This window comes from Peromyscus californicus, unplaced genomic scaffold (genome assembly GCF_007827085.1).
Source record: "Peromyscus californicus insignis strain IS unplaced genomic scaffold, ASM782708v3 Scaffold_1__1_contigs__length_55948999, whole genome shotgun sequence".
Taxonomy (NCBI): domain Eukaryota; kingdom Metazoa; phylum Chordata; class Mammalia; order Rodentia; family Cricetidae; genus Peromyscus; species Peromyscus californicus.
The window spans coordinates 2238737-2265700 of NW_026294492.1; the positions used below are offsets into that span (position 1 = coordinate 2238737).

General features: G+C 51.1%; 1 protein-coding gene across 1 annotated transcript in view; it reads left to right on the forward strand.

The window, feature by feature from the left end:
• Positions 1–26964, forward strand: part of Trappc12 (trafficking protein particle complex subunit 12) — a 67435-nt gene extending 40471 nt beyond the window's left edge. Inside the window, exons 6-12 of the mRNA XM_052745764.1 lie at positions 4235–4347; positions 14743–14815; positions 16631–16704; positions 21022–21120; positions 24932–25032; positions 25721–25808; positions 25994–26964. Coding sequence (XP_052601724.1) covers positions 4235–4347; positions 14743–14815; positions 16631–16704; positions 21022–21120; positions 24932–25032; positions 25721–25808; positions 25994–26236 — 791 coding nt within the window. The 3' untranslated portion in view covers positions 26237–26964. The remainder of the gene's footprint in view (positions 1–4234; positions 4348–14742; positions 14816–16630; positions 16705–21021; positions 21121–24931; positions 25033–25720; positions 25809–25993) is intronic.

Consider the following 26964-nt stretch of genomic DNA (forward strand, 5'->3'; position numbering starts at 1 on the left):
AAACTACTGCACCAACCTAAATTTAGGCAGGTCACGACTTCACAAAAAAGAAAAAAAAAAATGTCCACTAGAAATTGTGTCTTACAGATTTTGACTGGCCTTTCTTCGTAGCAAGATGTCTCCCTGGAAGAGAGAAGAGGTGGGCGTAGGTGGCAAGCCTGGCATGCTTTGTTGAACTGGGTAGCCACACTGCACATGAAGCTTGCTGAAATCGCAGCAGCTCAGACAGGTCAACTCATCCATGTAGCTTGAGTTTTCCTGCCTGGCCCACGGTCAAGGCAAATCTCTCTCACCTGCCAGTCCCACAGCCGCTCAGACCCAACCAAGTAAACACAGAGACTTATATTGGTTACAAACTGTATGGCCGTGGCAGGCTTCTTGCTAACTGTTCTTACAGCTTAAATTAATCCATTTCCATTAATCTATACATTGCCACATGGCTCATGGCTTACTGGCATCTTCACATGCTGCTTGTCATTGTGGCGGCTGGCAGTGTCTCTCTGACTCAGCCTTCCACTTCCCAGCTTTATTCTCCTCCTTGTCCCGCCTATACTTACTGCCTAGTCAATGGCCAATCAGTGTTTTATTTATTGACCAATCAGCAACACATTTGCCATACAGACCATCCCACAGCACATCCAGGTTGGGGGACTGTGGTGGTTTGAATATAAGTGTCCCTCATCTGGGGCACTTGAATACTTGGTCCCCAGGTGGTGGTGCTCTTAGGAGGTGTGGCCTTTCTGGAGGAAGTGTGTCACTGGAGGCAGGATTTGAGAGTTTAAATGTGCATGCTATTGCCAGTTTGCTCTCTCTGCTTCCTGCTTGTGGTTCAAGACGTGAGCACCCGGGTTTCTGTTCCTGCCACCACGCCTGCTGCTGGATGCCATGATGAACTGTCATCCCTCTGGAACCATGAGCCGGAATACACTCTTCCTTCTGTAAACTGGTCATGCTTTACCACAGCAACAGAAAAGTAGCTAACACAGGGAGGTAGGGTAGAGCCATGGTTGGTGCCTTTCTCTAAGACGGGTCTGGAACAGCTTCTGTGCGCTTGTTCTTGAAGAGACATGAGGGTTTGCTTGATGGCCACATCTGTCATTTGCCATGTCCAGAGCCTAGCCTCTGCTTGGCTTGTAAAACTTACTCAGGAGCTTGTACATCAAACCTGTACTCGTCATAGAACTGACAGCCGGTATTTCCAGCTGCTTTCTTCCTGTCTCTGTTCTAGAACCTCTTGCTTCTCCTGTGTAGTTCCTGTCATTTTCCTCTTTCACTGAGGCCACATGCTTTTCTTCTGATTGACACTTTAACCAGAGAGGATCTTGCTCTGTGCAAGCCCATGCCCTGAAGGAACCTTTTCCAGCTTTAACCTCACCCTGTCCCAGGCGTTTCTGAGAAATGCGTAGCACAGAAGCTGGTGGGACCCCATTCTCTGAGCCCGGGATGGAGAGGTGTCCTTGCCGAGCTGTCTGGCCCCATTTTGACATCCCCAGGAGCACCTCCAGAACTTCCTTCTTTGATGACCAGGATGGAGAGGTCCCCTCACTGAGCTATCTGCTCCCCCCCCCCCCACATTGCCAGGAGCACCTCCAGAACGGTCGCTTTATTTGCAGCCCTCCCTGCTGGGAAACCCAAGCTAACCCCATCTTAGTCACTGTTCTACTGCCGTGAAGAGACACCATGACCGAGACAACTCTTAAGAAAAGAAAGCATTCAGTCGGGGGCTTGTCTGCAGTTTCAGAGGGTTATTCCATTATCGTGGAGAGGAGCATGACTCTCTCATGAGATCAGGGTATCAGGGTAGGTGCTGACGCAGTAGCTCAGAGGTATGTCCTGATCCATAGGAAAAGAGAGAGAGAGAGAGAGAGAGAGAGAGAGAGGGCGAGCCTGGCTTGGGCTTTGGCAGTGTCAAAGTCTACCCCCAGTGACTCACTTCCTTCAACAAGGCCATGCTTCCTAATCCTTGTAATCCTTTAAAACAATCCCACTTCCTGGCTACTAAACATTGAAATATATGAGTCTACAGGGGGCATTCTTTTTGTTGTTGTTCTTTGGTTTTTTGAGACAGGGTTCCTCTGTGTAACCGCCCTAGCTGTCCTAGAACTCCCACTCTGTAGACCAAGTTAGCTTCGAACTCACAGAAGGGGCCATTCTCATTCAAACCGTCACGCCCACCCTCCGCCTGGCCTGCTGCAGTAAAGTACCATGTGGCTTTTGTTGGTGGTCATTTGGTATCTCTTACTGAATTCATTTGTGAGAATCTTCATGGTTGCTGCAGAGCTGTGGCAGTAGTGGTAACATCGGGTCTTCTTTGGTAATAGGCTAGATATGCATTGGTAAGAAAACCAGCTTGTATTTTACAGCTAGACTAAAAAATAAAGGGCTTTTGTCCTTGGTTCCACTGGAGCACCTGTGTGCTGGCTACTATTTTTGTCAGATACGCCACCTAGAGTCACTTGGGAACGAGGGAACCTCAGTTGAGAAAATGTTCCTATCATATTGGCCTGTGAAGTATTTCCTTGATTGATGCTTGATGTGGGAGGACCCAGCTCACAATGGCCGGTGCCACCCGTGGGCAGGTGATTCTGGATGGCATAAGAAGCAATCTGAGCAAGCTATGAGAAGCAAGCCAGTAAGCAGCACTCTTTAAAAAAAAAAAAACAACTTTCTTTTTATTTATTCTTTGTGTCTTTCACATCATGCATCTCCATCCCATTCATTTCCCGTCCCTTTGTATCTGCCCTCTGCACTTGCAGCCCCCCCCCCAATAAAATAAAATAAAACTTACGGAAAAAAGTCTCATCATGGAAGCTGTAGTGTGACACAGTGAGTCACGCTGTAAACCCTTTTATCCATATATCTTTACTTGCAAGTGTTCATTGCAAAGAGTCATTAGTCTGGTTTGAGGCCTCTGGTTTCTGCTACAGTATTGATGCTGGGCCCTCACTGGGACTCCTCTTGGATATCCTGTTTTTGCTCTGTGTGGTTGATATATTGGGCACCCTCATAAACTTACCTGGGGTCAGAGAACAGAACAGCCACTAGATATAGAAGCCAGAAAATGGTGGCACACACGCCTTTAATCCTATCACTTGGGAGGCAGAGATCCATCCAGATCTCTGTGAGTTTAAAGCCACACTGGAAACAGCCAGGCATGGTGATGGCAGAAATCAGAAAGATATATAAGGCGTGAAGACCAGAAACTAGAGCTAGTTAAGCTTTTAGACTTTTGAGCAGCACAGTTCAGCTGAGAGGCATCCAGTCTGAGGAAACAGGATCAGCTGAGGAATTGGCGAGGTGAGGTAGCTGTGGCTTGTTCTGCTCCTCTGATCTTCCAGCGTTGACCCCAGTACCTGGCTCCAGGTTTGGTTTTATTAATAAGACCATCTAAAATTCGTGCTACAGCTCTGTGTCATGGAAATCCTGCAGCTTTGGGTCTGCAGACCAGCTCCTTCATGTGCTCCAACAGATCATAGATGGAGTGGATATTGGAGTGGGCCAACTCATAACCCTGGTTCTGGGACTGGATAGTTGCAGGGTTGGTCAGCCCCCCAGCTCTCCTGTCCTCACCACCAGGGTGAACTCTCCAGCATTGTCCTGACTAGTTCACCCTATGCAGCAGGGAGCAAGGGGCGGGGCCAGTTCTCCTGCTTTCACACCCTCAGGGTCGGCTCTCCCACACCTACACCTCCAGGGCCAGCTCTACTGTGTTGTCCAGACAAGGTATAGGGGCCACTCTCCAGAGTGCTGCAGCTGGTGAAGGGCAGGAACAGCTCTCCCGCTCTTGTGACCTCAGAGCCAGCTCTCCCACCTGCCACAGGCAGAGAGAGGCAGGTGGAGGGGTACATCTCTTTCCCACCCACCCCACCATATGGCAGGTGAGGGGCAGGTCCAGATCTCCCATGCTCACATTCTCGGAATGGTTCAGCTGCACCCCCGTCAAGAGGGTCAGCTCTGCTGTGCTGCCCAGGTTAGGTGTAAGCAACACTCTTCCACAGCCTCTGCGTCAGCCTCTGCCTCCAGATTTCCTGCCCTGAGTTTCCTGGATGATGAACTACAAGCTGTAAGATGAAATAAACCCTTTTCTTTCCCCCAAATTACTTTTGGCCATGGTGTTTCATCACAACGATACACAGAAACTAACTCAGACAGCCTGCAAATGCCCCCTTTGTATAGTCAAAAAACACACACCTTCATAGCAAGCTCACTATCTCATTTCTGATTTCTACTCTAGGCTCCATGGTCCCATTTTCGATGCGCATTCTGCACGCTGAACTGCAGCAGTATCTGGGGAACCCACAGGAGTCCCTGGACCGACTACATAGGGTCAAGACCGTCTGCAGCAAGGTAACTGTCATGACATTCAGTCTGCTTTGTCTCAGCACTCACAGCATGCCGTTCTCCACCTCCCAGGGACACCATCTCACTCCTTCCTCACACACAAGGTCCTAGAACAGTGTGACCATGGTGTTCATGCCCAAAGCTACTTTGGCCTAGAGGATGGTTTGGGGCCTGAAGCCCCTTTTCTTATTCACAGCAGACACATTCTCACTGGAAATCACTGCCCAGCCTCCCGGAGAGAGCCAGGCCACTGCTGTGCCAAGCAGAGCACTGTAGCCATGTGGGGTCTTCAGAATGACCCTGGGCAGTGACAGCCATCGTTCACAGGACCAATGCCAAAGACCAGAAGGCTGTGGGGACTTGTCTAGTTGGTCCCAACTGCAAAGTAATTTTTGCATCAACAGAACCTCGACTGTCGTTCCCATTCTGTGACTTATGGAAAAGTTTGGAGCTTAATGGCTTTGTTGTCCACACGTGGGAAACCCTTTGCTCAGAAGCTTCACCTTGGGTTGGAAATGGCGTTGTTCTCTAGCCCTCCTCACGGTGGTCCTTGTGGGACCTGTCAGCAAGGGCAGCATGGTGTAATTGCTGAGAAAAGTATGGCCACATTTCTTAAGTCTCTCCTCACTTCCTGGCTTTTCTTATAAACTGTTGTGGTGTTCTGGGGTCATGACCATGGTCTCCTTGCAGAGTGCAGAGTGACAAGAGCCCCGCCAGGCTGTGCAGAGATGTCCTCCTCACTAGAGCGTGGACAGGGACTCAGACACTCAGCCCCCTGGCTCTGTATCCACTTCACTGTTCATGCCATAGAGCTAGGCAGGGTGTCACATGTCTCCCAGGACTCGGGAGACTGAGGTGGGCAGAGCACAAGTTCTAAACCAGGTCATGCTGTATATGAGAACACTGTCCAAAAAAACAACCAAAAGCCAGACCCACTTGCTTGCCTACACTTAACCAACTCTTTCCTCGTGGTAACTCTTCTTATATCGTTAGCACAGTCAAAGCAAGCATGGTGACGCTCACCTGTAGTGTCCATACTCAGGGTCTGGAAAGGAAGAGGCTAAGGTAGGAGGATTGCAAAGTCAAAGCCAGCCTTGACTACATAGCAAAACCCTATCTCAAAACCACAGACTTGGGGCTGTTGAGATATCTGAGCGGGTCAGGGCACTTGCCATGAAGCCTGACAGCATGGTCACCGAAGCAGAGAGGGGAATGGACAGTCTGTGTGTGTCCAGTGTGCCTGTCAGGGCCATGTTCTTAGGTGGCAACCAGTTTTATCAGGGTGTCGCTTATTTCCACAGAGGAGTCCGGTGTTGGTTGTAACTTTTGTCTTTGAGTCGTTTGGTGAATTCGCATGTTCGGTTTAAATGGAATCAAGTGTGCCCTGCTGCCGTGACTCCGAAGTCCATGGCTGTCACTGTCTGCAGATGCCTGTCTTCTGCTTTCTACACCTCTCTCTCTGGTTCTGCAGGCTGTCTGCGCCTCCAGGTCTCACCAGAGCTTTGCAAGCCAATTGGGAAAGAGCCCACTCCATAGACATTCCTAAGAGCCATTTGCATAAATAGGTGTAATCCATAAACAGTAAGGTCCAATTAGCTTGAGATTAATTTCATTTGCCAATACAGATGAACCACCCCCCCCCCCGAAATCCCAGGTAGATTTGGCTTTGGGGCGCCAGGTGGATAGGCTTCCTTAGCTGCAGCTGGAGTCAGCAGCAGATGAGGCCCTGTCTCCTGCACCCTGAAAAAGAATTGCGTGGGATGTGAGTGTGGCTCGCTTCTCTACTGACGGCTGATGAGACAGCGTGAGAGCTCTGTTCCAGGCAGGGTTGGTGCTTTTGCTAAAAGGGGTTTCTGACAGATGGCGCACTTGGGTTTGCTGCTTTACAGCAGACAAAGTTAGAAATGCAGGACAGCAGCCACCACTGTCCTCTCCCTGTGGGCTCAGGCAGGCCGCCGCCGCCGTCAGCACCTTGGTGGCGTCTGCCCGCTGCAGATGCTTTCCTTGCTCCACTTTCCGCCGCTCCTGCAGAGAGCAAATTAACTGTGAGTCAGTCAGAGGAAATGGGGCACACAGCAAGTAGAGAGTGAGGACTGCTTCATCCATCCGGGCTGCAGGCACGCTCCCTGCCCTCCAGGCTCACACTCAGCCGCCCCGCCTCCCCCCCCCCCCCCCCCCCCCCCCCCCCGTTTCGTGCCTCCCTTCCAGTGGGTTTGCAGGATCGATGCCCTGATGGAGCTCACAGTGGAAATGTGTTGTAGATTATCATTTTAAGGTGTGTTACTTTGGTTTATGTTGCATTTGTTTAACTCTGTGAGGCTGTGTTACTGTGCCTGTCTAAAATACCTGATGGACTAATAAAGAGCTGAACAGCCAATAGCAAGGCAGGAGAGAGAGAGAGGCAGGGTTGTCAGGCAGAGAGAATATATAGAAGGAGAAAACTGGGAGGAGAAGAAAAGAGATGGAGGAATGAGGGAACAAGGAGCCAGCCACCCAGCCACCCAGCCAGCCCCGGAATAAGAGTAAGTTTTACAGAAGTAAGAGAATGGACAAAGTCCAGAGACAAAAGAGAGACTGGATAAGTTAAGGAAAGCTGGCTAGAAATAAGCCAAGCTAAGGCTGGGAGTTCATAATTGAGAATAAGTCTCCGTGTGTGATTTATTTGGGAGCTGGGTGGTGGGCCCCCCAAAAGAGCTAAAACAACCAACAACAGAAATGTAGTTCAGAAACCTCTGAATGGCACCATTACAAATCCCAGGACATGGACAATTAAAGCCACTGGGCACTGCCACACCAGGATGGAATCTTGGTACACCAAGCATGGGCCCCAAGACTGAAAAGTGACGCACAGGCTTTCCGGCTAGGAAATGTCCTCCATTCAGCCCCTGTGCCTTCCTTTTCCCAGCACAAACATTCCCTCAATCTGATGTGAGTGGAAAGAAAAGCACACCTCCCCTTTGTTAAGATGTAAAGGTCCTAGAGGCATCGATTGTGAGAGCGCTTTGGAGTCTCACTGACTGGGTGGGAACATCCAGCTGTCCATCCTGACCAGCCCTGGCCTGCTGTGCTGAGCGATGAGGCTAGTGGCCTGGACTAGTGACCACTCAGTGCTGGAGCAGTGGATGCTCCATGTGTAATTCAAGTGCCCAGGAACAACCTGAGACCCCTCTTCCCTGCGGGAAGCCTACATTCCAAAGGCCCCAAGGTGCCAATGGTAAAGGCAGGAAGGCCTCCTTGTTAGTCAGAACTGAGGTGTATGTAGCAAGTTTAGCCACCTGCTGAGCCCCCTCCTCAGGTAACTGTAAAACTCAAAGCAGGGACCTAGGTCCATTCAGTATATGTAAGTTGCAGGTTGCCTTTTTAAATCCTGTGGCAGGCAGGTGGTACTAGCTGTAAACAGATTCAAGCAGGGTGCCAAAGTCATTCCAGGCATCATTTCCCCTGGAACACACAGCTTTCCTGTGCTGTGGGTGTGTAGGAATAGTTGTCTGCATTGTGGGCATGGAGTGTCACCAAGATCCAGGCTGTGTCCAGGGCATCTGGAAGAGCCCCTGTGCTTTAATGGCCTCCTCATCAGAGAGACAGCCAAGTCAGGAACCCTCTCTTCCAGCCTCATGCTTCTCCTTCGTTGCTTCCTCCTGATGCTTGCCCACTCAGTTCCGAGTTCCTCTTCCCGTGACTGAAGTTGATTGCAGTGGTGAGCTGGTGAGACACCCAGCGAGGGGTACATTTTAGGATGTGCCGATTGAATGAACTGAAATTCCAAAGTGTCTCAGCTCACTGCTCCTCCTGGGAAGAAGCCCTAAATTGAAATCTGTGCAAGGTAACCTTGACTCAGCTGCACGTTTGTGATCAGCTGCTGCCTAGCAGATTACTCTATGGCTTAAAGCACTTTCTTTCATTTTTTTTTTTCATTTTAATGAACTTTATTTTTTATTTTTTTTTTTATTAATTTATTTTGCAATACAATTCAGTTCTACATATCAGCCACGGATTCCCTTGTTCTCCCCCCTCCCGTCCCCCTCACCTTCCCCCCAACCCCCCCCCCCATTCCCATCACTTTCTTTCATTTTTGATTAGTGGGTTAATTGCACCTGTTGATGGGTTAGGGCACTGTATTTCCGTGCATGCAGATGTCACCTCCATTATCAGCCCTTTGCCCACCTCTGACACCCGTACACTCAGATCTGTCTCTGACTTCCACCTGGGGAGTTAACAGGCCATGCTGCCCACCAGTTCCGTCGATGTCGCTGCAGGAGACAGAATTCCATTCTCTCCTGAACACCACTCAGCTGTGTGAAGATGCCACGTGTCCTCTGCCCGCTCCACCTGTGGGTGGGCAGAGCCGTAGGAATGTGGTGCCTGTGGGGCAGACAGGTTCCATTCCTGTTCGCTGTAGAGTTGTCATTCATTACCACTCTACCGAAAATGAAGGAGACAGAAACTTCAAGGAAACAAGCCTATTCAAGGTCAGCCCTGAGGAAGGCCAGAGACTCTTCAGATCTGTCAACGGGTGGGAAGGGCCGTAAGGGAGATGGAGATGGGTCTGGGCTGCAAGTGCCCATGCTGGAGGGGGGTGTTCTCTCCAGAGGCCTTTTCCTCCGAAACGGTCTCCTGGATCTTGATCTGAAGCCAGCGTCCGCATTTGCTCCTCAGGTCAAGACAGTTACTTCTCTGTGAGTTGGTTCATATGGACTGAGGGGAATAGGGGGCCCTACAGAGTCGGTAAATGAGGAGAGAACAGATGTGGAGGGGAGGTAAAAGGAAGTGAAATGAGGGGAAAGGGGAGAAGACAGGCAAGTCCCCCGGAAGCCACTCCTTCAAAGCAAGCTTGTCATTCTGGACATTTCGGTCCGCGCTGTTCAGTCTGGCGGTTCTGTTGTCAGGTTTTTTAGAAGACTCCCACTCTTGTTTTTCACAGTGATTGTGATAATGGATTTAGGGCAGGGACCCATCTTGGGAAGCTGCTTAAAGAAACCAGTGATAAAATCAGAGAAGGAGCCTTCTTTAACCCGGTGACCACACCAGGAAGAGGAGAGCCCAAGGCCTAAGTCTGTCTTCAAAGTGGCCCCAGTGTTAGCAGCACAGAGAAGCCAGGGCAAGCACGTGATCCCATACCAGCAGCCTGTGTGGTCTGTGGCTGTGGTCCGCTTGGTATCGCATGGGGCCAGAGTCTCTGGATTCACCATGTATTGCTTTAGATTGACACCAAAACCATCCCCTGCCGCAGGGGGACTTTCAGTCCTTTGTCTGAAGTTCATCCAGGGGAATGTCACTCCATTTCCTCCTGGTCTGCAAGGCAGTAACAGCTTGGTGATGTCACCGAACCCACAGGTTTTCTGTCTGGACCACCTCCAGGGTGGTTCTCGTTCCAGGTGTGATGGATGGCTTCCCTGGGCCTGGAGTGGGCTGCAGGCAGCTCCCTCACACTGTCAGGTGTTGCTGTTTGTTCATAAGAGCGTACACACACACACACACACACACACACACACACACACACACACACACACACACACACACACGCTCCTTGCTTGCATGTCCTCATTTGGCACCTGATCCCCTGCCAGAAAGGAAGAAGCCCAGAGCATGACCTGTCTTGGAGGTCCCAGCGTCACCTCCACCTGTTTGTGGTTGTTAAGAGTCACAAAGTCCAGCCCTTGAATTCTGTGCACTGATGTGAGAAAGTGTTCTGTGTTTTAAGTATTACACCTTGGCAAGTTGGCTGGGATCTGCTGTTCTTAAGGATGAAGAGGTCCTTGGCATGCTTAGGGGGAACCCTGCCCTCCACTTCTTCTCCCTGACAGTTCCTGGTGTGAGCTCATGACTCCAGGAGGAGCCTAGGGTCGGGTGTTTGGAGAAACCACTCCCCACAGCCTCAGTGCAGTCCACAGCTCTCGCCTTCCTCCACGGCATCTCGCACAGCTTGCTGAGAAAGCTCCCAGAAGTTTCAGAGACCCACTTACTATTTAGCAGTCAGCAAATGTTAACCTCATTGCTCCCAGATCACACATCTCCAAACCTTTTCTGTTTGTTGCAGGGACAGAGGCAAAAAAAAGACCACAGGAAAAATCTGAGGCAGTGGAGCAGTTTTTGTTTTTTTAATTTCTTGTTGTGGCTTTGTGTAATTAATTTTCCCTTGGCACTTTTAAAGTTTACAAAACACTACAGTAATATTCTCCATGGTGCCCTGTAGTCTGTAATGCAGACGAGAAAAGTGTGTTGGGGCTTCCAGATAAGGAAATAGAAATTAGAGATGATAAGCTTAAGTCATCCTGAACCTTGAAGCAGCGTCCTCCTGTGCCCAGAGTCACCGCTGTGACTGTACCTCGCTCTGACAGGGCGTGCAGGGCTGGTGGAAGAGGAGCCGTGTGTGTTCTGAACTGACAGTGTCGATCTGTAGAACGTGACTCCCTGTAGTTTACAGACAGCTTCCTGGGGTGAGAGTGGGGTGTGCAGCCCTTTCCGCACAGACACCCCATTTGCCCACGTGGACACCCTCACATTCTCCTTGTTACTTTGTCCTGTCTGGTCACTCTGTCCTTGATGGTCATTCTGCCCTGTGCAGTACATGGTCTTAAGTGATCACTAAATCTCAGGTCACTCTGCCATGTGGTGCCTGGTCCTGTGAGGTCACTGTCCCGTGCTGTGATTTTGCCTCGCATAGTAAGTGGTCCCGTGTGGTCACTGTGCCCTGTGCTTTGCACTGCTCCTCTGTCTCCTCTGCCCCAGACCCTCCTCATCTTTGACGGGGACTTTGAGATCCACAGCCCACCAATGTCTTTCCCTCACCTGTTCCTACAGATGATTAACAGCTTACACTTCTCAAAGCCACATGATGTTCCTGTCCCCAAGGTGACCCATCCAAAAATCTCAGAGATCTCAGTAGAGACAGCCTGCGTCACCTCAGAACCTGCTATCCCTTGGCCCTGCTGACTGCTTTCTCTTGCCGGCCCCCAACGGGAGACTGAGCTGCAGATAGAGGGCTGTGACACCTCTCTTCTGAGCCTCGTCCTCCAGCTGCTCTAGGCTGTCTTGGCACCGTCCTCAGACTGGAGCTCTGTCCTCCGCTTTCTCAGTTCCCGTCAACAGGGAGCACTCGGGTGTCTGTCACTGGCACCTGGGCCTCGGGCTCCTTGTCTCTGCAATGGCAGATTGCAGGCCCGAGGCTGTATCTCTGAAGGACGGTGGAGCCCAGACCTGCCCACATGGCCAAGATAACACCCAGATACCTGAACACAGGCCCTCCCACCCCTCCTGGGGCTGTATTGCCCCATCCCCTGGACATGGCACCCAAGGGACCTCCTATGAGCATCACCTGGGTGTGTCCCCGGGTTCTGACCACATGCCAGCAGGGCCTCAGCTGGGCACTGCTCTGCTCTTTTAAGTCATTAACTCCTTACGAAGTGTTGTGTCAGAACAGAGTTGAGCCAGGTATGATACGCAACAAAGTCTTAACTACTTGGGGGCTGAGGGAGGAGGAACACGACCCCATGAGTTCAAAACCAGCCTGGGCCATGTTGTGAGACCTGTTTTGAGAGGGGGGAATAAAGGCCCCCCCTCCCTTTTTTAACTACAAAGTGAGCTATCCTAACCTGGGGCCATAGCTTCTGTCCCCTGGAGAGCCATGCTCTGGGTTAGAAGACAGCCGTCTCCTGTGGCGTTGCTCGCCAACACCTTTGGCTGAACCTCACCCACGGCTTTCACTGGGTCGTGTCGTCCAGAGTGTCCTCACCAGTCATGGGTGGTTCTGGTGTGGGAGGGCCAGGACAGAGGAAGATGAGGCTTCGGGGTGAAGGAGCTAATGGGCCTGCACAACCGTGGATCCTGTTGCACCCCAAGACGAGGTGGGCATTGGCTACAGTGTACGCTTTATTTAAATTTGGTAAAGCTGGAAGAAATCCTTTCACCTTCAGGTTTATCTAATCAAATACAGTAGAAATGCCAGCCGTCCTCTTGTAGACCTGGGTCAAGTCGATATCATTCTGCCCCCTGTGCTTTCACAGGAACCTCTGCCTTCAGAGCGTGTTCCAGAACAGCCTGGGCATTGTGCCTGCTGGGTGGGAGGGGTCTAGTTGATACTTGTTCTCTGGTTCTTACATCCAAGGCAAGAGAGACCTGTGGGTGCGGGGGGTGTGCAGCCATACCGTAGTCACAAGTTCAGCCTTTCCCTGCAGTACCCACGTCTCTTAAATGGTGCAGGTATGGCCACCAAGGGTCAGAAACCTGCACTGAACATACCCTTCTCATGTCTAGTCAGAACCTTAGATGGCTGTCCTTCCCACAGATATTCAAGCCCCTTAGTGGCCTGGGAAACTGCAGACCCTGGAGCTCTTCACAGTACCCCTCACCCCCCTCACAGGAGGAGAGAGAGGCTGTAACCTGCTCCAGTCCCTCCCACTGTGTGTAGATGCATGCTATGCTAGTTACCTTTCCTAAAAGTACTGTGACCCACCACCCACCATAAACCTCTTAAGGGAAAATGTTTGTTTTGATTCATGGTTTTAGAGTCCAGAGTAGTCACTTGGCCTGTGTGCCTCAGCAAAGCATCACAGGAAGATTGCGTGGCACAAGCTGTTCCCTTTGTAACCAGTAAATGGCCAGGGACCGATGGTCCCGAGGACCTTTCCCCAGTACCCACTTCACCAGCCCTGTGTCTTGAGCTTTCTAGAGCCTCATAGTAGTGCCACCGGCTTGGGACATGAGCGTCAACCAGCGAGCCTGCTGGGGCCACAACGCGTGTTGGAAAAAACATGGCCAGGAGAGTCAGAGCAGACAGAGTCCTTGTTGGCTCTGCCTTTGCTACCCGCGCTGCCAATAGCTCCCGTGTGCCTCCCCCCACACTGCAGTGGGAAGCCCCTCCTGGTCCCCAGTTCTCTCTGCTGCGGCTCCTCCGAAATGACAGTTTCCACCCCCCATGGGTGCAAGTGAGCGATCCAGGGCTCCAGCCTTCCCCCAGGCCTGAATGCCCAGTACAGAGATCCAGGTGTGTTCCGAGACAGGTGAAGGGGTAGTTCTAGAACATGGAATTGTGCACACAGACCTCTCCACACCCCTCATACCCAGAGAACTATCCGCTTTCCTTCTGTGTTTGGGTTTTTCTAGATGTAAATGCCAGCCTTTGTCCTAATTCACTGAGCTCTCAGACTGAATCCTGAGTGCTGGTGCCCTCTGCTGTCCCTTATCCCTCCCTTTCTTCCCAGGCTCCCTCCACTCCAGCCTGAGGGGATTTAAGACTTTATTCCCTGTCAGTTTCTGGCTTCATGATTAGCAAATTAGCTGGGAAATGTCATTTGATCTAGTTTGAACTGGCTTGCTTCTCTCCAAGGTCACAGTCTTGAACCCCATGTCTGTCCCCTGAATTTCTCAAAGGTCAGTCTTGAACCCTACGTGTGTCTCAAGTCTCAGTCCACAGCTAATTCTTCTCTTGGTTGTACAAATTCTGACTTTACAAAGGAGAATACCCAGGGTGGCATAGGCATGTGGGGAGAGAGGACACTCAGTGGTGTCCTCCACTGCCTGCCTGCCTCCTGGAGGGTAGCCACTGGGTAATGTCTCCCAGCAGGTGGTGAGAGAGGTTTTTCCACAGAGCAGACAGAGTGCAGGAGAACCTTTTCCACTAACATTCTCCCCATTTTTCTCCCACACATAGTCCTTACTCTTAACACACATTCTCATCCTGCCCTTCAGGATATAATAATAATAATAATAAACAAAGTAATAACAATAATAAACCCTCTCCCTAAGCCACAGGGGCCATAGTGGCTTTTCTTTCTGGGAAAACCCAAAAACAGAAGAAATGATGGAAAGATTTTAACCAAACAATAAAAACTATGTGCCAGGTGGTGGTGGTGGCACACGCCTTTAATCCCAGCACTCAGGAGGCAGAGGCAGGTGGATCTCTGTGAGTTCGAGGTCAGTCTGGGCTACAGAGTGAGTTCCAGGACAGCCAGGGCTACACAGAGAAACCCTGCCTCGAAAAACAATAAAAACTATGCAAAGTGGCAACTGAGAGTTTGATGGGATCTAGCCAGCGTTGTAGGAAAGGCTACAGGCCCAGTGGTGCCCCGGGGGAAGGGAGCTGCTGTTCCCACACAAGTTAATTGCCCTTGTAACACATCTGATGCTTTTCATGAAAAGAAAAACTGAACGCCCACTGTGTTCAGTGTCTGAAAACAGCTTTGAGTCTCATAAGCCTAAACTCCACCTTCCACCAAAGTGGGGGTCCTGCTCTTCTCATCAGCTCCAAGTAACTGGCAGTCATCCCAGCACAAAGGACATGTCCATGCGAGCATTCCTCAGCTGACTGGTTTTCACCAGAGAAATTGGCTGTGTCTAGAACATACGATGACAGTGTGGACAGATCCACTCACAGTTTGTTGTCCTTGTTTGAAATGACTGCAGATCCTGGCCAACTTGGAGCAAGGCTTAGCTGAAGACGGCGGCCTGAGCAGCGTCACCCAGGAGAGCAGGCAAGGTGAGCAGTCCCCTTCTGTTTGCGCGCTCAGGTGTGCAAGGCTCAACCCTACAGATGCTTCTCACTCTTCACCCATTTCCCCTGTCGCTGCGCTGTAGATGTACCCTGGGTAGATGAGAGGAAGAACATGGGTTAACCCCAATGATGAGAAATATCAATTGGTTCTGAGATTGACCCGACCCAGCCATTGGTGCCCTCGGGACTTTTCATTTGCCTAGACAGATTCGCATGGCCGGAGGGAGCCCAGTGAGGAGGGGAAGGGAGCTGTAACATGCACTGTTAGTGGCTAAACATTCTGATCTTTCATGGTTTTTTTTGGAAATCACCTGTGGACACATGGTGGCCTGCATGAGCATGCCTCTGAGAAGGTCATGTCTCAGTCTTTTCCTTTTGCTATAATGAAACACCCAAATCTGGTTAATTTATAAAGAAGAGAGTTGTATTAGACTCACAGTTCTGGAGTCTGGGACATCCATGAGTTGGTGCTGGCATGTGGTGGGGTCTTCTGCGTTGTAGCAGGAAGTGGGTAACACACGGCTCTTTTATAAAACCACCAATGCCATGGTAAGCCCTCACCTCAGGACCTCATCTAAGCTCCCAGTGCCCTCCCAAAGGCCCCCACTTCAAATACCATCAACATGTGGCTTTAGGGATTATATCCCCAATATGTGAACTTAGTGTACACATCTCTACCATAGCAGTTTTTCCGGTTACAGTGTGTTGAGTACACTGGCAAGGAGCCAGTTCCTTTGAGGAAGTTTATGACTCCCTGGGTTTGAAGGGCCAGGTGTGTGTGTGTGTGTGTGTGTGTGTGTGTGTGTGTGTGTGTGTGTGCGCGCGCGCGCGCGCGCGCGCGCGCACGCTGTGTGGGTGATAAGTGGTGTATGCATGTGTGACTTGGTATGTTTGTGTGTGTGCATTTACATGGGTATATCCTGTTGGTAACTAGACTGAAACCCAGAGGCATGGATGTGTTGTCTGATGCAAGCAGTATAGTCTCCAACTCAGCCCTTACTCCTGACGACCTCAAAAATCATCAGTCCACCCTCCACTCACATCAAATGTCTGTGAAGGGATCATCCCAACTCACCAGTGAGTTCAGAGCCAGTTTGAAAACCAAAAAAATGGTCAGTGAAGGTTCTGAACCAACAGATGGCTGATATCAGAAGTGAGCAGAGATGTGTAGTTCACTTGTCTGCTGCATGGACAGCCATACTGGCCTTGTCCTGTTTGCAAATGGGAGTGCTTCTCTCCTTTCAGGTAGCACTTCTGTGGTCACTACCAGTGTCCACCTTCACCAAAGCCTGTGAAAAAGACAGACCAGCATTGTTCCCTTCTGAGACTAAAGGCCTGGGGAAGTGGTCAGTTCCAGGCTGCAGGGACTAAAACAGCCACCAAGGCCTGCCTGACCTATGCAGAGCCTGCCTCTCCATAGCCACCAGACATGAGCAGGGTCTGTGTGCATGGATCAGCCACCGCCCTGGGCAGCAGATGTGCTGTGTCTGCATCAGGCACACTCGTAGGTTTAGGGTTCTGGCGTGGAAGTGGGCTCCCAACTACTGCTTCGTCTCCTGTCTGAGCTGGGTTGTTTTTCTTGCGTCTATGCAGGTGGTCTCATGAGAGCCCACTCTGGCCATCCCACTGAGAACACTGTCTTCTGTCTCCAGTGCAGCATACAGTGAATAACAGTTCTGGGTGAGACCCGGTGAGGTTAGGCTGGGGTTGGGGGCTTTGAAATCAGTACTCAGGGCGCAGCGTTTGCCGGCTTGCACAAACATGCTTGCTTGTGCGTGCTCACACCTCTCTCTCCTGCAGCCTCCGTTCAGCTGTGGAGGTCGCGTCTGGGCCGTGTGCTGTACTCCATGGCAAACTGCCTGCTCCTGATGAAGGTACGTGGGCAGCTGAGCTGTAGAGCACCTTGTTCTAGAAGATACTGTCAGCAGGAGGCTGCAAGGAAGTGCTGTGTTCCGACAGGCCTGACGAGGAAGTGGGCCACGGGCCTCAGCAGTGTTCATCGTGGCCTAGATTGCTCAGTAGAGTTTACTCACACTTGGGGGCCAAACTTGTCATGTTGAAATTCCACAGAAAACGGTTTATGTTACTGAATTTAATTTGAGCAGGCCTAGGTCTAAACGGTCTAATTAAAACTGCTCATTCCACCCGTTTTCCTCTGAACTACATCCAGAAAAGTGTCCTTTGTTCTCCTGGTTTTAGTGTGAGGGTCATTTTTTTTTTAATTAATGATTGATGGTTTTGACATCTGAAGGCAGGCTTTCCCACCAGACCCACTTGTGAGGAGGTCACCCCAAGCTTCCCGCCTGAGGAGCCAATGTGGACCAGGGAGCCCAGCCGAGCCCTCAGTCACTGTCTTCTCCACACGGGCCCTGCCAGCCTGGGCAGCATGTTCTCAGGCTTCTCTCTCATTTCCAGTACATCCCATGCCTGGCTTTCCTCCCACCCTGGGCACGGGTGGCCTTGCTGCCAGCTGCAGGCACTGAAGCTGCCACAGAATCTGTCAGCGGCAGACGCCCGGAGCAGCGCCGTTAACACCTTCCGAGCTGTGGTGAGACAGCTCATCCCTCCTCCCACAGCCAAGGTCATCCTGCTCCGACTGAGCGTCCGCCAGTGGGCATGTTACCAAGTGGAGGAGCGTGCCCCTCCACGGGACCGTGTCCTTGGGTTTGGCAGGGAAAAGTGTGTGGCCACCGCCCAGCTGTAGGAGGGTGTGCATCCTCTGCACTTCTGCAGGTGTGTGATGTGTGTGTAGACAGACAGGCCAGGCTCATTCTCTGGTAGGTGACCTTGACACAGGAAGAATGGGTGTCCTAAAATCTTTCCCAGCCCCGGGGCCTCACAGCTTTTTCCTACTTTTTAACACATTACAGAAGTTGTGTGTCTAACACACTTGCACAGGGCCTGTTGTCTGTAGGGCCACACCGTTCCTGGTCTCTTCCCCCTCCCCCACCCCATGACATCACTGCAGAGCCTGCCCCGTGGTCTCCCCATGTACTGCAGCCTTTAGCCAGCGAAGGGCTGCTTCCTCCAGTCCCACTGCACCCTACGCAGGCCTCTCCCTCAGCACTGCTGTGCCCGGGGGCAACCTTAGAAGCCACAGTGAGCATCCATCACCACCTGAAAGTCTCTTGGTCACCAAGCGCTGTCAGGCATGCAGCATTGGCGCTGTCCAACCACGAGCTGCAGATCCTCAGGGAAGGAAGTCCCTGCTTTGATGTCGGGCACTCGGCTGCTTGCATTTCTGAGATGCTCTGTTTGGAAATCATGTAACAAAAATGCTTCTCTTTGTTTTCCTGCAGCAGTGATAACCACCACCAACGTAGGCACAAACATCTGACTGTGTCACCCTATCACTCCAGACTCAGTACAAGACAGATTATCATATTTCAAAAATACTTCCACAATGGGTGTAATTTAAGTTATAAGTTTGGTTTAATCTTTCATTTTCATGAGTTAGAGTGAAAGAAATGTGGCAAGTAAAGTGGATGCAAGTATATATGTTCTTCTGCCATCTAGTGGGCACAACCAGTATTGCCGCAGTGGCTGGGCTGCATGGCTGGGGACTGTGTGCCCGCTAACAATGACTTAGTCAGTCAGCTTTTAGATGATAAGAAATTTGGTTATATGTTCCAGTTCTGAGTATCCCACAGTACATTGTCCGGGACACTTGCTTGCAAGACAAAGCCCTCTGTTCGTAAACGTGACTGGAGTGAACCTGCCTGGTGGTGTAGCCTCCCTTGGACACTCCCTAGCTCCATGTCCCCATGCCTCCCACACAACACCACCACCTGTTGTGGCTTCTCCTTTGTGGGCAGAAGCCTGCGGCAGGCACACAGGCTGCCTCCTCCTTGCTCAGGTCACACTCACTCCATGAAGCCTTTGGTGTCAAAAGGCCATTATTACGATTTAGCTGTCACTCCGCAAGGCCATTGCTAACAGGTCGGGCTAGAATGCTTCTGCCTGCGTGGGGGTGTCTGTTATTTCATTCCAACGGGCGTGGCTAGAAGAGTAGATTGGACACCCCAAGACGCTGTTGTTGGCCTCATTCCTTTAAAGAGGCCCTGCAGGTTCCAGGAATGAGTGATTTCACTAAATTGTAACCAACTAAAAAGTACCCAGCACCACTCTAACCCTCCTCTAACAGGCACGCCCTAACCACTGAGACTTGTTGACATCTGCAAACACCGATGCCTCTGGCACCTGCCCGCTGATCCCTTCTCTGCTGCTACTTTCCCAAGCTTGTGGGTCTACCCTGCCTTCCAGGAAAGCAGTAAAATTCCATCAAAGCTAGACATGGTATTGCACACCTTTTTAATCCCAACACTTGGGAGGCAGAGGCAGGGGAATCTCTCAGAGTTTAAGACCAGCCTGGTCTGCATCACTATAGGCTGTACAGAGCTACACAGTTTAAAAAAAATTATAACAGGTATATTCAGGTGTATTTAAGCATGTTTCTTTCCTGCCGGGCCATCCTCAGTATCATGACCCCCTGATTCCAAGCACCAGTCATAAAACCTAGGCTCCTAGCAGAGCTTGTTACCCAGGCATACGGCCCTTCCATGCTCCTGCCCTGGCCCTGTCCACAGTTGTCTATCAGATACATCAAGAGCAAAACGGAGCGCAGGTCACGACAGCATTGATCAGGTGCAGCACTGTGACTTGGAGCCAGCTACACTCAGCACAGTCTGCCTTTTGCTCACTGAAATCAAATGTAAGGGTACATGTCAGGTCAGAGGGGGACAGCAGAACGGAGCTTAGGGGCCATGACTCTCCTCCTCTGTGGAGCAGCCAGACCCCAGGACAGTGGTCTGAAAGCAGGTCCACAAGCAACACAAGACAGCGTGTTCTCTCAGCCATAACCCTGGCTTCCAGAGTGAGGTGCTATCACAGCCTGCTCTGTGGACACCTCATGGTACATGGACACAGATGCACCTGCGCACACTCACATGCACCTGCTGGCACATGAGAAGTAAGGCAGCCTGGCCACGGGCAGCAGTGATGCGGTAGGAGAGAAAATCAAGGCATGTGGGCTCTGGCTCCTTGTGAGCATCAGGCCTTGAATAAAATTAGTTTTAACGAGCTGCACTTGAAGGTACCAGACTGGAGAGTCTTCTTTTTTTTTTTTTTTTTTTTTCCTGCCAAACTGGAATTTTACTCATCGTCTGTCTTTTAACCTCCCAATTAGCAAACTCAGTAACTGTAGTCCCAGTTTGGAGGAAACAAAGTTTAGAATACAGAAATGAAATACCTTCCCGAATTTTACGGTTAGGAGAAAATTAGCAGTGATGGCCCTGGGCTGGTGACCATGAGCTGTAACCAAGAGGAAATAAGTGTTCAGCACAGTTCACGCCACAAAGCTTGCTCAGGTACTCGGCTCCAGAGGATGCAGGAAGAGCTGACCTCGGAACCTTGTGATGGGCAGCACCCGAATCTCTGAGACCAACTCTCACACCTTTTATTGCTGTAGACCAAAAGTGGAGATGGACGCTACGTGGGTGGTCGGCAGACTTTGCCTCGAGGAGGGGCTGCAGGCAGGGCTGGCGTGTGGCCACCACTAGGAAAGCATACAAAGCACACAGAGCACGTGAAGACAAAGGCTCTGCAGCATGCAGACACCAAGCTTACAGCACCACAGTGCCTCTGTGCACTTCTCTCTGTAGAGCAGCAGGAACTACACATGCATTCTAGGAAGCGGTGACATCCACGTGCCCTCACGGTCACAGCAAAGTTGATTGGGAGGCTGTTTGTTTCAATACAGATATTTCACCTCAGTATCTAGCACAGAGAATGTTTGAGACACTTTCAAAGTGTGGCTTCTATGTTTGCAGGATGGGACAGTACAGAACCACAAGTCCTTATAACAACTATGCCAGAAAAGAGCTAGGGACCCAATGTGGGGACTTCTGACTTCGGCTTAGGTGGGAGCAAGAAGCAGCCTTTAGGTCTAAGCTAGGTCCAGAGCCCCTGTGATGACAGGAGGATGTATGTCACACAGAACTCAGTCCTCACCCCACCACCATCGGAGGGAGGGAGGGGTTCCGCACTGGCCAGCTGCCTCCACAGCTCTGTGTGTGTGTGTGTGTGTGTGTGTGTGTGTGTGTGTGTGTGTGTGTGTGTGTGTGTGTAGTGCTCTCTATGGACAGCTGAGCAGCTTCTCCAGCTCATGGCATGCTTTTGGTCTCTTGCCACAGGACTATGTGCTAGCCATAGACGCTTACCGTGCAGTTACCAAGTACTACCCGGAGCAGGAGCCGCAGCTGCTGAGTGGCATTGGCCGCATCCTCCTCCAGGTACCAGCCACACTTCCGACAGCCTGAAAGCTGAACATGGCAGCTGCAATCCAGCAGAGTTGCCTGGAAGTTCTGTCTCTCAGAACTTACACAAATAGGGAGTAATGAAATACTTCAGTTCAGATTAACATGGCCACTCAGGTGTGCTTTGCAGTGATTCTGTTGGATGTTCTGTCCTGTTGCAGTTAGGGATGTCTGCCAACCTGCAGCTGCTCTGTTGAGGGAGCACCCAAGTGCACCCTGACACAGTGGCTGCAGTAACCCCTGCAGAGGCTCTAGCGTTTGGCACGTGTTCCTGTCAGTGCCAGGGTCGTGTTCTCCCACTGCAGGCTGCCCAGCATATGTCTGTGTGTCTGTCTCTCGAGAGCTCGGGGGGGGGGGGGGGGGGGGGGGGGGGGCAGGACAGCTAATGGCAAGCGGGGAGAGAGCCAGCTACACAGGCACATGTCACAGGAGTCGATCGCTGCTGCACTCCCGACCTCACAGGGAGCCACATCTCAACAGCATCTCTGCCTCTTCCTGACACCTAGAAGTCTGGAAATCCCCGGTGCCAAACCCTCTGTCCCAGCTCCTTAGCAAAGCCCTCCTGCTTGGAAGACCCAGGACCCAGGAGGGAACATTGAAATTACTGGTGCGGAGTGGGGAATTTGATAGTGTGGGGGCCAGGACAGGCCCAAGGATGCGTGTCCCTCATAGACCACATCTCCACAGCAAAAGCCATGTAACGTAAGGAAGGGTAAATGCTTCCGGATGGCTTCATTACTAAGCTGGAGCTGATTAATGTTGAGTGCATGGGAGGATAATGGAAAAGGGAGCCCTTGCTCCATCTTGAATTCAGTCTGCAAATCAGGGGAGGGCCATGGCTCTCTGGTGTTGAAAGCCTGTGGGTGAAACAGGTGTCAGGCAGTGCTGTCCTTGGGAGAGAAGAGGGGTGGTGTCCTCAGCAGACAGAGAGAGGCAAAACATAAGGGCAGTGGGTTTGCTGTGTAGCAGGGCTGGGCTGCTCAGCCTTGGGGGCTGCGGCAGGCCAGTGCTCCTTCTCAAGATCCAAGACAGAGGAGAGCCACAGTCCTCCGGATGTGTTGCTCCAAATGAGACCTGAAGTATCCCCTGGGCCAAGGCGTCAGAGCCCAGAGAGGTTAGACCTTCAAGGCCAGGATGCCTGGGCACTGCTGAGTTTGACCTATACGCAGTGTGGTGCTGGCATCTGCGTCTTGCATGCCCGTTCTCTTGGTGCACAGGAGTCACTGGCCAGTCTTCAGTGAGAAAGAGGACCAGCCTCCCTTTGCAGCCATGCCAGCAGAGTCAGGTCCTCATCAACACAGCATGGCCAGGCATAAGATACCTGGTCATCCCATCCTGATAGGTGAGCAGAGTGAGCCTCTCTACAGCCATTTCTGTCTGAGGGTGTGAAACCAAATGTAGATGTACTCACATGTTCTCAGAGGCCATCCCTGGCTCCTGAGTCTAGGAAAACACACCAGAGAAACGGAAAATCAGACACCGATCCAAACAAGGCAGGGCACTGTGCATTACAGTGCTAAGGAGCGGGAATAGAAGCAGTTCTCTGTAAACAGATGTGCAGAGGCCTGAGGGGGAATTTGGTAGCATCAGGGATGGACTGCACCAACCAAGATGAAGTAAGTGATAGACAGGGGGCTCCTAGATAATCTCACACAGGTGAATTTGGATATTGACATGCACCTTCTCCATTGGCTTCACACTTATATTTAAATTTGTTTTTAAGGTTTTTCTAAAATACTATGTGACTTAAGAATAGGCGAGCCCCTATTTTATCATCTCCACAATTGCTGGGCCACAGAGAAAGAGAACTTTGACAAGTACAAATGCCCCAGAGGCACATGCCCCTCCCCTAGCCTCTCCCGGGTCTCCTGGCCACAGACCTGTTGTAACTCCTCAGGGTGTTTTATTCTGAAGAGCAGTCTTCATCCCTCCTGAGATGGGCATAGAGCAAGTCTGGCTGTGAGCACGGTCACCTCTGTACACTGTGCCATTCATGTAACAGCTGGAGACCCAGCTCAGGCCTGCAGCACAATAAAGGGCTTGTTTTTGATTCAGTTCCCAGATTTGAGGGAACTCTTAATGCCTTTGCCTGTCCCCACAGGCATGACTGCCTCCTGCCCACATTCCCTGCCAGCCCTCAGAGAGGCCAGGTGGCATCTGCATATTTGAAACTCTCTGGCCTGTGGATGTCACCATCACACACAGCATCCTGCAGACCATGTGTGCCTTCTGCTCAGAAAGCAGGTGGATGGTGGCTAGCGGGAGGGAATTGGACATGAGAGGGATTCCACATTGAGGAAGCCCATCCACAGAAGGCTGGACACACCTGTATCCAGGAGCTTCTCAGACAGTCTAAAGGCAGAACAGAGTAATCCAGTCTCTGGACATCTGGAGCATTCGTCCTTTGAAGTTACATCTCTGGCTCACACTCTGGCCCTCCAGATCTTTTCACATGGGTCTTAGGAGGTCATCACTCATACCAGCAAGACAGCTTTTGAACCACCACAGAAGTGCAGTAGCCAATGGATGCCACAGCGCTGCCGTCCAGGGCAGGACAAGAGGATACTTGTGACCATGTGACTTCAAAGCAGAAGACCCATGACTATCAGAGTTCACTGAAGAGCCAGGAAGGTCTCAGACCATGGAGGACTGCAGGGAGCCAGGGAGTGAATGCTGGAACACCAGAGAGGAGCAGGGAGGCCTCAACGTGTCAGGGATGGCAGCAGCATAGCAGGTGGGGATGTCCAGTTGGAGCTGCAGCCATGAGAAGGAGCAGGTGGGGACAGTGTTGCACAGTGGCCCAAGGATGCCCAATGGATAATGGCTGTACACCCAGATGTGTCCTAGACGTCACATTAAATATCTGTTGTATACTTGCAGCTCATTAACCAGCAGTCAGACCTCAAGAAACTGCTTAGAAAGGAATGGCCTCTAGCTTGAAAAGCGGTCAACCCCTCCCCAGGAAATGCAAAAACTTTTCTTGTTTATTTTTTTGAGCCATTGAGTGGCTAGAAATGATTATAAGGACAAATAGCAAATGAAGAGATGTCTTATTCAAGAACATCCGTTAGAAGGCTGAAGTGTTTGAACCAGGGCTGCCTCCTCATCCCCAGCTCAGCATGTGAGATGAGCCCAAGCTATAGAGTTGTTCTTCCACTCACACACACCCCAGGCCTAGGGCCACTGTGGATACAGTGGTCACTAACTGTTCGTTACCCCCTCCTGCAGGGTGCAGCAGTGCTCCACCAGGGTAGGACCTTGGGCTCTCTCTCCCCAAGCTGCCCTACCCAGTGTACTCTAGGGTCACTCTGGAGAGACTTACCTGCGCCTCACTATGCTTCCAAAAACAGGCCTGCAGATAGGTAGCCGATGACCTGCTCCCCACAGCACTAACTCCTCACATACAACCTAAGACAGATGTCACCCCAAGTGTGTTCCCAAACAGTGACAAGGTGCTGTCAAAGGGGAGAGCCACCAGGCTGAGACAGCCCAGGCAAGCCTCCTCATACATAAGCTGGACTTGACCAGAATCGAGAACTCACACAGCTCAATCCCTCAGGGGTCCTCCAGGCATTAGAAGGCAAACGGGGTGTTTATTATAATAAGGTACAGCGTGGTCAAAAGATGGTATTCCATGTGACTTTTGGAGTGTCTTAAATGTCTCCTGCTCACTGGGTAACACACAGGGGACTTCCTGTTGAGACAACACCGGGGAACAAGTGTGACTTTACATTTATACCTCTTTTAACCTGCCAGCTAAACTGACTGGATAACTTTGTCAAAGCAGATTGGAGACATAAAAACAGCTGAAAGATATTTTCAAGACGTCGAGAAAGTAGCACAGAAGTTGGATGGACTGCAGGGTAAAATCATGGTTTTAATGAACAGGTAAATATCTTTCAATGATTTACTAAGTGTGTGTGTGCACATACACATGCATGCTGAGCTCAGAGGACCACTATGGAGAGTTGGCTCTGACACATGTGAGCTCCGGGGACTGACTGACCTCAGGGTTCGAGGGACAGCTGGTCATCTCATTGACCCAGTTTGGGGTATGTCTTTCTCCCACCTGTCCCTGTCCTCAGTACTGAAACCCAGGAGCCTCAGGCCAGATAGCCTGTTGGCGTTCTAGAATTGCAGCCCTGTTCCTTACTCCTGGGAACCAGTCTGAAGATATCCCTGCTCTTCAGAGCACGCTTGTTTTCAGTACAGACTTACATCAGTGTGTTACACCCGCCACTGGGCTCCTTCCAGCACTGGTCTCAGATTAGCTTTCATGAATCACGTACCACAAGATCATGAGTGTGTGGTCATCAGGACAGACTTGCTCCCCCTTCTAACCAGGTCCAGGAAGTGAACATGGAGTGGGGTTCAGTTTATAAGACAGGAAGTGTCTGGACTGGAGCCTGCATGGCTGACTTGCTGATGTTTCAGTCAGCAGTAAAGCCACTGAGGACACAGGACTTACTCTGGCAGGTGTGGCCCTTATCCCCATGGTGCATGTGAAACTGGCCCTGGCTGGAGAGAACCCTTGACTTTCCTGTGCTCACCACTTTACCTGTTGTGTGCATTGCAGAGCCTTTCTGTACCTGGGCCAGAATAACTTTTCAGAAGCTCACAAGTTCTTCACAGAGATTTTGAGGATGGACCCCACAAATGCAGTGGTAAGACATGCAGACTTGGGACCCCACAGGTCCCTCTACCTTTTGCAGACCAGCAAACCAGATTCCTGCTCTGGCCTGGCCTGGCCTCCAATAGCCAGAGAGGTCCATAAAGGGGCTGGTGAGACATGGGGACCAGGGACCACCAAGAGCAGGCAGTGGTCCTAAGCACGTGTCCTTTCCTCCAGGCCAACAACAATGCTGCCGTGTGTCTGCTCTACCTGGGCAAGCTCAAGGACTCCCTGCGGCAGCTGGAGGCCATGGTGCAGCAGGACCCCAAGCACTACCTGCACGAGAGTGTGCTCTTCAACCTGACTACCATGTATGAGCTGGAGTCCTCCAGGAGCATGCAGAAGAAGCAGAGCCTACTCGAAGCTGTCGCCAGCAAAGAAGGGGACAGCTTCAACACACAGTGCCTCAAGCTGGCCTAGTTCCCACCAGGTCTCTGTACCCTGCAGACACTTGAGCAGCTCAGTAAACACATCTGACAGGTGTATAGGAGCATGCCTTGACCTGGGGCTGCTCTCGGACCCACTGCCCTGCCCGCTGTGCAGTCACCACGGCACTGCCTGTTGGTGAAACACAAGACACTCTGGGTCCCTTTGTTTGTTCCTGGAAGTTACGTGCTCATTTCTGAACACTCACAGAGAACCAGCAGGTGTGTAATACTGCCTGTTCTCACTGCAGGCCTAAACGATTACAGTTCATTGTCTTCTTTGCACGACATCCCAAACCAGAGCATCACTTTGATTATTCAGCTCACTTCTGGACTGACAGGCCACCCTGGATGGCCTGGGGATGGATTGAAAGCCATCAGCACACTCAGAACGCAGCTGGGACAAGAAGCATCCCAGGCCAGGCATAGCATCCATGCATTCCTGTGTGCCTGGAAGTCGGGATATATGCTTAATGCTTGTGTACTTTTCCACTTTGAGAAATGTAAAGAACCTGAAAACAGCTTCGAGTACGCAGCTTTCCCAATCCATGGGAAAACACTCATTAAAGGCAGGATGCACAACCTTGGGATTCAGTAGAACACAGCTTGTGCCTCGTGTGCTGAGGGCCTGGGTTCCACCCCAGCTCCATCAACAAATGTCTGTGGCACAAAGCAACGCCACATGTCTGTTCACTGTTGTAATAAAATGAAAAGATAAAGCTC